The sequence below is a fragment of the Condylura cristata genome, unplaced genomic scaffold (assembly GCF_000260355.1).
Source record: "Condylura cristata isolate star-nosed mole 26May11 unplaced genomic scaffold, ConCri1.0 scaffold00001, whole genome shotgun sequence".
Lineage (NCBI taxonomy): Eukaryota > Metazoa > Chordata > Mammalia > Eulipotyphla > Talpidae > Condylura > Condylura cristata.
The window spans coordinates 47,041,311-47,055,094 of NW_004567102.1; the positions used below are offsets into that span (position 1 = coordinate 47,041,311).

Consider the following 13,784-nt stretch of genomic DNA (forward strand, 5'->3'; position numbering starts at 1 on the left):
ATCCTCCATTTTTCAAGGTGTAAATCATAAATGGATGTTAAATTTTATTAAATACTTTCTGGTATTTATTGATTTGATCATGTGTTTTTTTTTGTTTTTGTTGATGTGGTAAATTATGTTAATTTAGTTTAATGTTAAACCACATTTTTGTTATTGGTATAAATCCTACTTGGTTAATGTATGTGATTCTTTTACTGCATTGTTAAATTTAGTCTATTCATTCAGGAGTTTGGTTTGTAATTTTTTTTTCTTCATTTATGTTGTCTAGATTGGTTTCAGCATTAGAGTAATGTTTGCCTTATAAAATATGTTTGGAATTATGCCTTTGTTCTCAATTTATTGCAAGAGTTAAGTAGCATAGGTGTTAGTTCAAATTTGAAGCCCTGGTAGAATTCACTTATGACACTATCGAGTTCCTGGTCTTTTGATTTTTGGGCGGGTTTTGAATGTTGTTTCAATTTCCTAGCTTGTGATTAGTCTTTTCACATTTTCATTTTCTTTCCTATTTAATCTTAGTGATAGTATAATTCTAAGAATTTCTCCATATGTTATTGGATTCATTATCATGTAATTTTAGTGCTCTGTAGTTATCCTCTGGTTTCTGTAGTGTCTTTGTAATCCCCCCCTTTCATTTCTGATCCTTTTTTATTTGAGTTTTCTTATTTTTTTAGTGAGTGCAGCTAGAGGTTTATCTACTTTGTTTATGTCTTTGAAGAACCAGCTTTTGGCTTCATTCATTTTATGGGCTGCTTTTTTATTTCTATTTCATTTATTTATTTTTATTATTTCACTCCTTCTATTGACTTTGGTTTTGTTTGTTCTTTTTCTTGTTTCTCAGGGTAAAAGAGAAGGTTATTTACTTGAGCTCTTTCTTGTTTATTGATGTGGGACTGTATTTCTATATACTTCCCTTTACATGTGAGAAAATTTTTACTGAAGGAAGTTCTTTATTGGGCTTAGTTTTTTTTGCCATATATAGCCTCACTGTTCTCTACAAAATGAGAGCAAGGTCAATTACAGTAATAATGAGTCCACAGGAGGTCTTACATTTCTGGAATGGAGAAAAATTTAAATAGAAGTTGATAGAAGTATTATATTTTCTGGACACAGATATCTACTTTAGCTTTATGCTTTGTAGTATGACTTTTTTTCTTTTCTTTTCTTTTCTTTTTTTTTTTTAAGCACCACTATGCTATTTTCATCTATATTTAGAAGAAGGGGGTATTTGTGTCTATTCAGGGTTAAGAGTCATTTAAGTAATTCAAAGTGGAGAGGATTAGGGACTTCAAATTAGCTGCAGTCAATTTTTAAATAAACTACCCCAAAAGGAGCCTAGGTAGCCTAGGAGTTAAGTCTCAGAGCTGTCACCACTATGGTCTGAGTTCAATCAACAGTCAGGTAACTGACTCACTTTTGGTGCAGCAGACCTCTCCTGTCTCACCCACTGCTCCCCTCAGCAGTGTACTTCAGTAAATCTACCTGGCCTTGTTACCTACTCTATTTCTGGTGAAACCTCTTACTCCCTGCACCTCTGGCCTGCACCCAGTTCTTCTATGCAAAAATTTAAAATATATAATAATAATAATAATAGAATATCTCAAGAGACTACCCAAACAAAGTGGAATAGAGAGAAGTACAAAAAACTAGCGAATTGAAATATAGGCAATACAGGCACATTCCGTGGTATAGGGGCTATAAAGTATGAACAAAATAATATAAAAAATTATGTCTTCATGAAATCTACTTCATAGTGGTCAAAATCAATCGGCATACAATAGGAACTAATTGACCTTGCTCTTATTTTGTAGAGAACAGTGAGGCTATATATAGCAAAAAACTAAACCCAATAGGACATACAATAGGAACTATTTGCTATATACTCTTTAAAAGCTATAAAGAAAAATAGGGCAGGGAGCAAATCTTTGGTAAACTAAGAATTGGCGTTATAAATTGCCAATTGAAAGTCTCTTTGAAAAGTGACATTTTAGATCAAGAGATCTTTGTTAGCATATCTGTATATTCTAGGGAAATATATGCTAGGGCAGGGATATTACAGACAAACAGCAAGTTCAAGCCCCTAGGTTATAGACTAGCACTTGCAGATTAATGATGCATATAATCACTCCAACAATTACTTTATACATATTAAGTTGATTATTGTGATCAAACATTTATCTAGCCAGTGGATAGAAATTTCTCTAATTATCTTTTCTCCTCAACTCCCTAGGACCCAGCAGAGGCCATTGATGTGCTATTTAGGAACCTATATATATATATTTGTATATTTCAATGTATGTAAGGTTACAGAAATTCTGACACATGATATGTCATAAATTATACATCATTATCATTTATATTACATCATCTCTCAAAGTTTAAAAGTCCTAGAAAAGGTGCTGGTTTAAAGTGAGAATGATGATTCTTTAAAGAATTTCCAATGTTGAGTTTTTGTTTTTTTCTTTCTTTTCAAACATGTCCTTTCTAGCTCAGAATTTCAGAGACAAAGGGAGTGGGGAGCCAAAAAACTGACTAAATTGATTTTTTAAAGAATAGGAATTACTTCCTCTGACTTTCTGTCATACCTCCCTCATCAATTTAAGTTACTCTTATCTGTCATTAGCCATAGTGATCATGCCCTATTTTATAATTTTTAGTTAATTTGTCCTATATTATAAGAATTTAAACTTTGCTGTGACAGGAATCATGCTTTGTGTTGGCCAGTCTCTATAAGTACTGGGCATGGTCCTTATACCTATTTGGTCCTTAATAAATACTAGAATGAAAGGACATGGGAATGAATGAGTAAGCAAGTGAATTCTTCCATATTCCTACATACTATAAATTATTCTAAGTGTGAAGCCATAGATGATAAGAATGTAGTCAGCATATGCTACAGTCATAACAGAGTTACTATGTTTCCCCATTGACTGGTTACATAAAATTTGCAATAAAAATAAAATCCTGCTATCTTTAGGGAGCTTTATAGCTTGTCAATGTGACTTTGCATGAATTTCTCATTTATTCCTCATAAGATTTCTGTGAAATTGGTATTGTTACAGGGTAGCCCAGAGTGATCTGTGCCGCCTGTCTGTGGGGCCTCACCAGCGCTCTCACAATTCAGTTACACTCAGGTACACACAAAAGGGTCAATAATGGGTTTATTTACAAAAGGGGAAAGGAATAAGAAACAACCCAGGGAAAGAGAGCGGGATACAAAGTAAGTGGAATACCTTTTGGCTAGGCTGACTGAACATACCAAGTCACGAGGTCAGGAGAGCGGCTTCTCCAGCGAGAGAGAGTTTCAATCGCCCCCTTTTTATCCCCCAAATGTCCCAGAATTCATTCCTGCTAGCCTCTCCCTTGGGTCCTCACAGTTCTCTCCTTGGTACTGCTGGGAGTTGTAGTTTCCAATCACTGGAGTAGGGGGTGGAGTCCATAAGACTGCAGAGTTCCTTTAGGACATCCTTCCCCTTAACAGTATGGAAACTTTTTATTAGATACCACTAAGAAATTGTGACTTTGTCATGATGTTCCACTGACCCAGTGAAGTAGTTTTCTAATTTTCTTTCAATTTGACAAAAGGATGAAAAATGTTTATTATTATTTATAAAAAAATAAAATATTTGACTGGGAAAGTTCAAGACATCTAATTTAAAGGATAAAATGCAGTGGATAGAAAAATCATTATTAGATATTCTGAAATTGCACAATAAACTATCAAATACTGATTCAACTATCTAAAAAGAATAGCTGCATTTAACTGCACCAAATCATTTTAAACTTGCTGCCTATAATATTATACTTAGCTATAATGTTCTCTTATTCCTCTATTAACTCAGTAACACTGAGAAGCACAATTTTCTCTGTTTCATTGTCCTTCCCTTCAAATATCCTTCTTTTAAGAGATTGCAGATGCTTTGAGATAAAACAGCCTGAATTATTCCAAGGACTGACAGGTTTGCTAACAATCAAATGCTTTCAGATCACTGCACTAGTCTCTGCCCACCTTTGATATGAACCACATATGGCTTCAGTCCTGATTCCCTGAATTAGCTCTAATTTCCTAGTGACCAAGGTTAGATGAGTCCAGATAGGGCTCAGCTGTTCTTACCTAGCACATATGTTCCAGTATTGTAGGTAATTTATTTACTGTAATAAAAAATTAAAATGCAAATTTCAGCCAAATTCTACTTTATCAAGGGAGATCTTCACATGGGCTTTTTTTCTAAATGCATACTAGGAGCTATTTCATTCGACTTTTTTTTCATAATAAGAATATTATTTATGGCATTAATATTTAAGTCAATATTAGAAACAAAGTTTGTCATGTGGTATTTATTGGAAAGGAATAATTTGAGGAAATACCAAATACCACCAAACTTTGGTGATTATAAAAAGTGCTCAGAAATTATTGCCCTTTTTTTTGCAATTTAATTATATATATAATTATATATATTTAATAATTCATATATATATATATTTGCTAAAGTTCACTTAATTCAGCTAAGCTGTATAACTTAAAAGACTTTTTTCTATTATTTTTTAAATAAAGAAAATAGGTTCCTAAAATCTTGTAAGTTACTTCAAGTTGTTTTGGGTGATGCATCATTTCATTATATTTTTAGAAGATTCTAAATTATAGTCCATACATCTAATATTAAGTATAATAAACAATTTTATAAAAGAGGACCAAATTTTATTTATATTGTTACTTTCTGATAGATAATTGAAACAAAAGTAATATTAAAGATTTTCCATCTCATTCATGAAATTGACTTTCTTCTGGAAAATAGTTAAATGTTAGTTTCAAATTCTTGCTTGCAGAGGTCACAAAAATATTGATAATGTTATTTTCTTATCATCTCTAGGCTGACAGGTTTATTAAAACAGACCCAGTGAGCACAAGATGATTTCTAAATTTAAAGTTGTATTTGACAGCAGGCAAAATGAATAGAGGTGAAAATTCATTTATAAACTAAAGTAATTTAAAAAAAATTATTTTGTGTATGTGAAGTATGTTTCTGCCAATAAGAAAAAAAAATGATTTATACAAGTGGTACTAAGCAATCCTTATTTTGAAGATTTCTTGATATTTTAGGAAGGATAGAAACAAAATTTCAGAGCACCCATGTTACACTAGTATCTTATCAGTTCCTAAAAAAAAAAAAAATCTTTCTAAAATGTTCAGGGAAAATCTTATCTAAAACCCATTAGTTATTTGAGAGCTGTAAAGAGGCAGATAATTTAATATCACAAGCTTTAGCTAGAATTCTGTTAGAAATTAAAGCTAATAAATATATCTTTAAGTTGTAAAGATATATATACATATGTAAAATTTAAGATATATTAGTATCTATAATATAATTTTAATATTTATATTTAAAATAAGTTAGTATTTATACTAAATGTTTTTTTAAAACACAAAATCAGTTGTCATTCAAATTTTTTAAACGGTTGTATTTTTTATTTATATAAGTGATTGGAATCTCTAATCCTTTTGCTGTTTCTTAGCTGATAGCAACTGCTATAATAGAAATAGTGTCTATGAACTACTTTTTTTGGTTTGTGCTGATATAGCAAAAACCAAATCAGCTTACAAATCTCAGCACTTTGGTAAAATGAACACTGCTAAGCATTGACATCCTAAATGCTTCAAATGTAATGTAGAAAGTTAAATGTCATCAATGTGGGTACAAAATAAAGAAATAGATTTCAATATTCAGTTACATGTCAAGGTGCATGAGAAAATAAGATTATTTTACTTAGAATTTTAAAAATGTTTTTCCTCTATAGTAATTTGATTTGTATATGCATAATGAGCAATAAATATGAGACATACTTTAATTTACATATTGTCTTTAGTTAAATTACAGTTTACAACATAACCTTAAGGTTAATAATTCGGGATGCTTTTAATTTTTGCAAAATATTACACAATATTTTCTACCAAATCATGACATAAATTGTATCATTTTCTCCTTAAAACTTTACCTGAATTAGTATTTTCTATCAGATAAACTTATCCTCTCCCTCTGTGAAGAAAACAATGAATTCTCTATGTTCTTTCTTCATTAATTTAGTATTTTATTTGGCTATCTTCTATCTGAATATGCTGTATTAGTGTTTAATTTGTCATTATCTCAATACTTCCCTGACAGAGAATTATATTATTTCAGGCTTATTACTTGAATGTCATTTTTTCCCTTATTTCTCTTAAGTAATGTATTGTTCAAAGTCAAATTGTGTCCCAGTTCCTGAGTTTTCCTGGTTTTCTGTCTTGGTCCTCCCTTTGCTGCATCCCTGTAGTTAGAGGACTTTGAAAGATTCAACATTTTAGGTCAACTGCTTAGTTCCTAGTCAAGATGTTGTCATGCCCTTTGGCAATGACAATAGCTACTTCAATGATGTTAATCACAGTCAAAAGAGAGTTGGTAAAACAGTACAAGTTGCCTTTTTTTCAATATGGTCCATCTTCTACCTACAAACTAGTTCACATAACACCTTTTTTTTTTTTTAAGATTTATTTATTTATGTATACAGAACTGGGGTACAGGACAGAGGTGCAGTCGTGGTGAGAGGATTCACCAGAGACAGAGTGGGGAGCAGAACAAGGAGGTCAATGAAGTACACTGCTGAGTGGAACAGTGAGTGGGTCAGGATAGGTCTGCCTCGCCATGTGGGTCACCTCTGGAGCGGGGATCAAACTCATGCTGAAGTGGCTTTAGCTTCTTAGTGCTGTGCTTTTTCACCACCTGGGAGGGCCCCACATAACTTTATATGTCTTTTCTAATACGTTTACATATCACTTTCACAGTTACCATACTGATATTTGATTATTAATTACCTTTTTATTACTACCTCATTAATTAAATGCATTTTATTACTTTTATTATTAAACTTATACAGCTTGCATATATAGACTTTAAGCTGATATCTTACAATCTAATGTTTATTTGAAATTTTGCATTTCATTAAAAAAGGTGGAGCTGAGGCTTCTTGTTGCCTCTTTACACTATAAAACTTAAGAGTATAAGTATAATACCATGTGTGCTTAACAGAAATAGTTTACATTTGAAGTTAAGTCAATTGCAGTGTTGTGAGTTCTCTGTTAAGTACTCAAGACTAATATTAGAAACTTTGCACTGATTGTTATTTCTTTCTTTAACATTTCAAGCCTATCTTTTCCCTGAAATGCCTCCCTTTGGGATTTTTCAATATTGGAAAATCTTACTTAAATCAAATATTCTTCTTTCCATTTTCCTGAACCTCCTCTTTGTCACAGTCCTACTTTCTGAATTTTTCTCTTAGTGCATTTACTGACTTTATTTTACCTCCCCCAAATCCTTCCTTAATCCACATAAATATAACTTGTAAGTACTTCACAACACTGTTTTAGCTTTTACTGAACTTCTCAAGGAACTTTCCACTACTAAATCTAAAGAAATTTGTTCAGTCTTAATTGTGAGGGTTTTGGAAGAAAGTCGGTAGCAATAAACAATTTGTCATTGTACATTCTTTGGCTTTGATTTCTACAATATCAAAATTTCCAGATTTTGATTCCTGTCTCTGTTCACTCTCTTATCTCTCATTTGTAGGCTTAAACTTCTTGGCCAGCCACAGAAATACAAAATTGCACAAAATTTGACCCTAGGATTTCTCTTCCCATGTAATATTTTTCATTTGTTCATTTCTTGCTTTCTGTATCCAAAAGGACTAAAAAAAATTTTTTTGAAGATGTATTTATGCATACAGAACTGGAATACAGGCTGGAGGGGCAGGGTGGGGGTAGGGGGTGATGGTGAGAGGATTTACCAGAGACAGAGTGGGGAGCAAACAGGCAGGTGTACTGAAATATACTGCTGAGGGAAGCAGGGGGTGGGTCAGGAAAGTTCTGCCACAGCATGTGGGTCCCCCCACCCCAACCCCCTGGCCAGAGATGGGATTTGTGTTGCAGTGGCTGCAGTAACTTCATAGTGCTGTGTTTTAAGCTGTTGTACCAGCAGGGAGGGCCCAAAATGTACATATTTTCACCTTTGACCTTTCTGTTGAATTCCAGTCTTACATAACTCAATTTGTATCATAGTTTCAGTTACATGCTGCTTAAATATTTCCAAATTATTCAAAATAAACTTTCTTGATATTATTTTCTTTGTTTTTTAATATTCTCAGTGACGTTGAAGTTTAAGCAAAGTCACTCATCCAAATGCTCTTCTTCCTATATTATTGCAGTGACCAAATATTATTAATTACACAGCTTATGTATTCTCTTTCTCTCATACTGTCTTTGAATTCTTGAATTTCTCTCATCTCCAAAATTACTTACTAATGCAAGTACTGCTCCTTACCTATACTGCTGTCTTGTATTCCAAATGATCTTCCTACTTAAACCTTTAGGACTGAGAACCCAAGCTTCACATACCTGTCTTTGTCATTTCATTGCATTGCAAATCCTGTTGCATCCACAGTCTGTTCCAGTTTCTCACTGCATTTGCTATCTAACCTTGCCTAATAACTATTTGCAATATATGGGACTTGAATACTATCTGTGTGTGTGTGTGTGTGTGTGTGTGTGTGTGTGTGTGTGAAAAGAGAAAGACAGAGATTAAGAGACTTTGCTCTAGCAAAGTAAAAAATTACATGAACAAAGATAAACAAGAAAGAAAAATCTATTCAAAACTATTGCCTTGACAAAATAAGGCTAGAATTCAGGCAGACCTAAACTGTGCTGAAATGGAAAACTTTAAAGTCTAGTGAGAGTTTTTAAAAGGGGAGAGAGGTTTTATTTTGTTGTTGTTTTGTGCTCCCTGGTGGCACAATGGGTAAGGGCACAGCACAGCAAGCTGGCCCCAGCCACTTCAGTATAAGTTCGATCCGTGGCCCCAGAGGTGATCCACATGGTGTGCCAGACATCTACTGTCTTGCCCGCTGCTCCCCTCAGCAGTGTACTTGGTCAATCCGCCTGTTCTTCTCCCCACTCTGTTTCTGGTGAAGCCTCTCACCAGCCCTTCACCTCTGGTCTGTATCACAGTTCTGTATGCATAAATAATAAGCTTAAAAAAGATGAGGAAATGTTTAAGAGCTGTGGTAGGGGCACAATAACTGTCTCTGTTTGCTAATTGGCCTTATTACCCAAAGGAAGAATAAACTTTCTAGACCCTTCATTACAAAAAGTAGTTTTACAACATGGATGAAGGCACCTAATAAGTTAAGCTACTTCCCTCCCACGGAGACTGGATGGCAGAGGAATTATCTCTTTTAATGTTTATATTTCAAAAAGATGGTTCCCAAGTTGCTGACAAAAAGAGTCCTGGATATAAAACTGACAAGAACATTTAAAAAGATTTATAGTTCAAAGGTTTTAAAGAAGAATTACAAATTATACATTTCCTAAAGTAAATTACACATTTCCAAAAGTTAAAAAGGAGAGAGAGAAAGATGATCTCTGTGGTTATGTTACAGAGCAGGTAGAGGGTACAGCTAAACTCCCAAACCTGCCTGCACACTCTAAATAGGTTCTACCATCTGCTTCATCAAGACAAAACATATTAGACCTTTAATGGAAAGGAATTTTAATACAATCAGTGTACAGTACAACAGAGCTAAAGAAAATAGTTTCTAAATCAAACACCCAAGGTTACCCATCCCCTCATGGGTAAAAGTCCACCCAAAAGGGATTGGCCCAAAGCAAGGCCTGTAAACCCGCCACAAGCCTAAAGCACCTTCTGGCTGAGACCCATAAGAAAGGGTCAGAAATGGCCAGACAAGACAGGGAGGAGAAAAACAAAATCAAAATCAAGGTAAACACTGCCATAGTTAAACTCCACACCGCCTCTCAGCCACATCTATTTCAACCAGTCCAGGACCAAGAAACAAAACAAAGCTTCTTCATGTCTCTCTGCTCCATGTGTCTCCCTCAGGTCTCCTCTGATTCTCCATCCTGCTTCCTTCCTCCTCATTCTCCTCTCCAGATTATTCTCCCTGATCAGTTCCACCCTCCTTTTGGGTTGGGCAAAGGAACCTGGAACCTCCCTTTTTCCTGGGGACTACCCTGATATTGTTAGATAATTTGACTTCTGAATGGCTAAGGTAGGGATGAGGGTAGGGACTTGAAGGCAAAATGAAGCCTGTCTGAAATTTAGAAACTTGAGAAAGGTTACTGTTTATCTGTTTCTCTGTCATCTTCTGGCACCGTGTTCCATGACTCCAAATGCCCTGCCAAAAGAGTAGTCTTTCAAATAACCAAGTACAGCAAATCTATATCCAAGTTCATATCTTCAGCTATTTTTCCCTCTGTATTGTTATTTTTCACATTATTTATTTGCATTTTTATATCAGGTGTAGTCTCCATAGACTTTCCATCACCAATTCACCCTTGCTCTATGTCCTCAGTCCTTTGTGCTCTTCCCACCCCTGTTTTGTACATTCTTCTTGCCCCCTCCCCTGCAGAATGTCTCTGATTTTCTGATTTATAGCTGTCTTAGTATTTTTATTTAGTTTTATTGTATTGATTTTTTTAGGTGTTTTTTTCCCCCCTGATCCCTTATTCCTTCTGTAAGTGAAGCATCCAATATTTTTCTTTTTCTTTATGACTTACTACACTGAGCATAATCTCTTCTAACTCCATCCATGGCGACTCAACTGACAATAGATTATATATATATATATTTATTTTCACACACACGTACACACTATAATATATATATATTATAGTGTGTACGTGTGTCACAATAGATTTTATATATATATAGTGTGACAAGATTTTATATATATATATATAATGTGTGTGTGTGTGTGTGTGTATAAAGGTCTTGTTCTCATTATGTACTGGGCCTGAACTCATTATTCTGCTATTCATGTTAGTTCCTCAGAACATTTTTTTTTCCTAATGTTTTCTATTTTCAGCAGATTTTCTTTACTCTGTAGAAATTCTCTATTTTGTAGATGCTTATTTCTAACATTCACTACAGGTTTTTATTGTCAATATATTTTAAATATATATTTGTTATTGGAGATATTTTCTTTCAAAAGGCTTCATTTATTGTTCTTTTCACTTCTGTACAACATATATTACTCTTCTGGGAACACTTGTGCCATCTTGTTTGTCTTGATGTTTATATGTCACATTAGAGAATTCCCTTAAATACCTGGTTATCCTTTGCTGTTTGATCATATATAATATGCTAAAAGGCTCACTGTAAGCTCTGGGTACTTAACTAGGGTTTGAGAAACTGTGATTTGCTTTATAGGGTGATGTGCTGTGTCACTTTTGTTGAAATCCATGATCTGTATCTTCAGACAGAGTTGCTGTAGTGCAATGATTGATATATGAACTCTGCAGCTAATTTGTTCAAGTTTGAATTCTGGGGTTTTTTTTGTTTGTTTTTTATGAAGTAGCTACATGATTCTAGGCAAATCATTAACCTTTATATTTTGGTTTTCTCATTTGTAAATTGTTAATGTTATTTCAAAATTAAGTAATTTAAATTTGTGAGATTGCAAAAGATATTTGACTATTACATAAATTGAAATAACAAGATTAAGTAATTGCATACAAACATGCTTTACACTATGAGTAATCCGATGTAAAGAAAAAAAGCATCATTGTCATTTTCAGCTAAAGAGTTTTAAATGTTTTGTTCAAAGATTTTATAACCTATTTTAATTGCTTTATTGAAAGACTTTTAGAAATCTAATTTTGTACACACCTTTTGTTTTTAACTGGTGATGCACTCTACTTGCGTACAACTAAAAATAATAAAAGTAATAAAATTGTCAGGAAATGCTAAGCATTATTCCTTTTTTACTTTTCAGTTTTGTTTTTTTTTTTTTGTAGAAATAGCTATGCAGCTATCACTGGAAAGTGCTATATTCTACTAAATTGTAACTTGTGTACTATATTTTATATAAATCTGCTCTATACTTAGAAATGTGGTGAGGTATTACTATAAGAAACATTTATACAAATTTTGATCTTTTGCTTAGCTATCACCATTATTAATAATATATTTACAAACTAGTATGAGTAAACTAGAGTCTCTTCCATATGCATATGGTAAAAGCACATGAAAACTAAAAAATATCTTCCTTATGTATTTTATTTTTCCCCAGAAATCGAAAATCTCCACATATGACAAAATGTGGGCCTTTATGAGTAGCAGGAGGCAGTCAGTGCTCGTCAAAAGTAATGAAGAAGGAATCCAGCGAGTCCTCACCTCTGATTATGCTTTCCTAATGGAATCCACAACAATCGAGTTTGTTACCCAGCGGAATTGCAACCTGACACAGATTGGCGGCCTTATAGACTCCAAGGGTTATGGTGTTGGCACTCCCATGGGTAGGTTTATGTGAGCCTTTGTTCTTTGGTCATCGATCTTAGTTCCTGTAAGAAGGGGGAAAGCTGTGTCGGTATGCCATTAGTTTTGATTGTAACAAATGCATCTTGCCTTATTCAGTTATTATGTGAAATCAAGAAAGCAATTTGGACATTTGCTTCTATATAAATAAGAAACAAAAGAACAATTGAGTCTACCAAATGATTATCAGACATTATTACTGTATCAGTTTTTAAAAAAACTATACCATCCTTCTAAGAACCTCTCAATACTACACGTAAGAAGTGTTTAATGAATAAAATTGAGTTTTCTTTCTTTTTTTTCCATATTTGCAGTTTATGAGTATAGTATTTGAGCCTGGCAACATTGACCACTTGGCCATTCTGACACCCTGAATATAGTACTAGACTGAAAGTTGATTGCAAAAATGAGTCACAAACTATTTCCATGAATGTTTATTTTATATAAAATGGATACATATATGAGACTTATTTACTAGCAGTATATATGGAATATTTGATACTCAGAATTAGTTACTTTTAACACACCTCTCTTTCATAGGACATAATTATTTTCAAGCTCAAGAAATGGAATACAAAATGATAACTCCCAGGAAATACAATGAAAACTATTTATTGAACTTCATATTATGCACTATAAATATAAAAATACGCACATTTTCTCACCACACTTAAATAAATACATAATATAAGTATGTTTGCTCATGTGGTGGTCATAAAATTGTTTCCCCCATCATCTTCAGAACAGGAAAAAAAAAAAAGTTAAGGGATTTTGTGGATGTGGTTAGTTAATGGTCTTGAGATAGGGAAATTATTTTTAATTAACCATATTGGTCCAAGCTAATAAAAATAATAATCCTTCTGAGAAAGAATTTAGAGAGTCAGAGTCCCAGTTAAGGAGACATGAAAATTAGTTACTGCTATTACAAATACCAGAGATTGCATGCTTTATGAACAACAGTACTTTAGTTCTCACAGTTCTGGAAATTAGAAAAATCCAAAGTTGGTATCTGGTAAGAATCCTGCTTTCAGTTCTCACTTGTGCTCATGTTGTAGAAGCTTTAGGAATATCTCTAAGGTCTTTTCTATATAGATTGTAATTTCATTCATGAGAGCTGCAGCCTTATTTATGTACTAATCATCTCCTGAAGTCTCCATCTCCAGTTCCATAATTTTCAATATTTGAATACGGATAGGATATGAACATTCAAACGGTGACATAAGAATGCTGAAAGAGAGAGAGGAAGGCAGGGTTGGGGAGGGAGAAAAGGAAATGCAGGGAAAGAGAGAGGGAGTTGACCTGTAAATGCTGTATTACAAGTGAAAAAGGGTCACAAGCCAGGATGTCAGTTTACAAGGTAAAGAAGCAGATTCTTTTCTAGAGGCCACAGAATGCATGTGGCCACACTACACTTTTCCTATTTCTGACCTG

General features: G+C 33.6%; 1 protein-coding gene across 2 annotated transcripts in view; it reads left to right on the forward strand.

Moving 5' to 3' along the window:
- The window catches only part of GRIK2 (glutamate receptor, ionotropic, kainate 2), a 567,868-nt gene that overhangs the window by 525,029 nt on the left and 29,055 nt on the right, over positions 1-13,784 (forward strand). For both annotated transcript variants that reach the window (XM_004673729.2, XM_012722222.1), the window contains one exon: positions 12,109-12,334. In XM_004673729.2, coding sequence (XP_004673786.1) covers positions 12,109-12,334 — 226 coding nt within the window. The remainder of the gene's footprint in view (positions 1-12,108; positions 12,335-13,784) is intronic.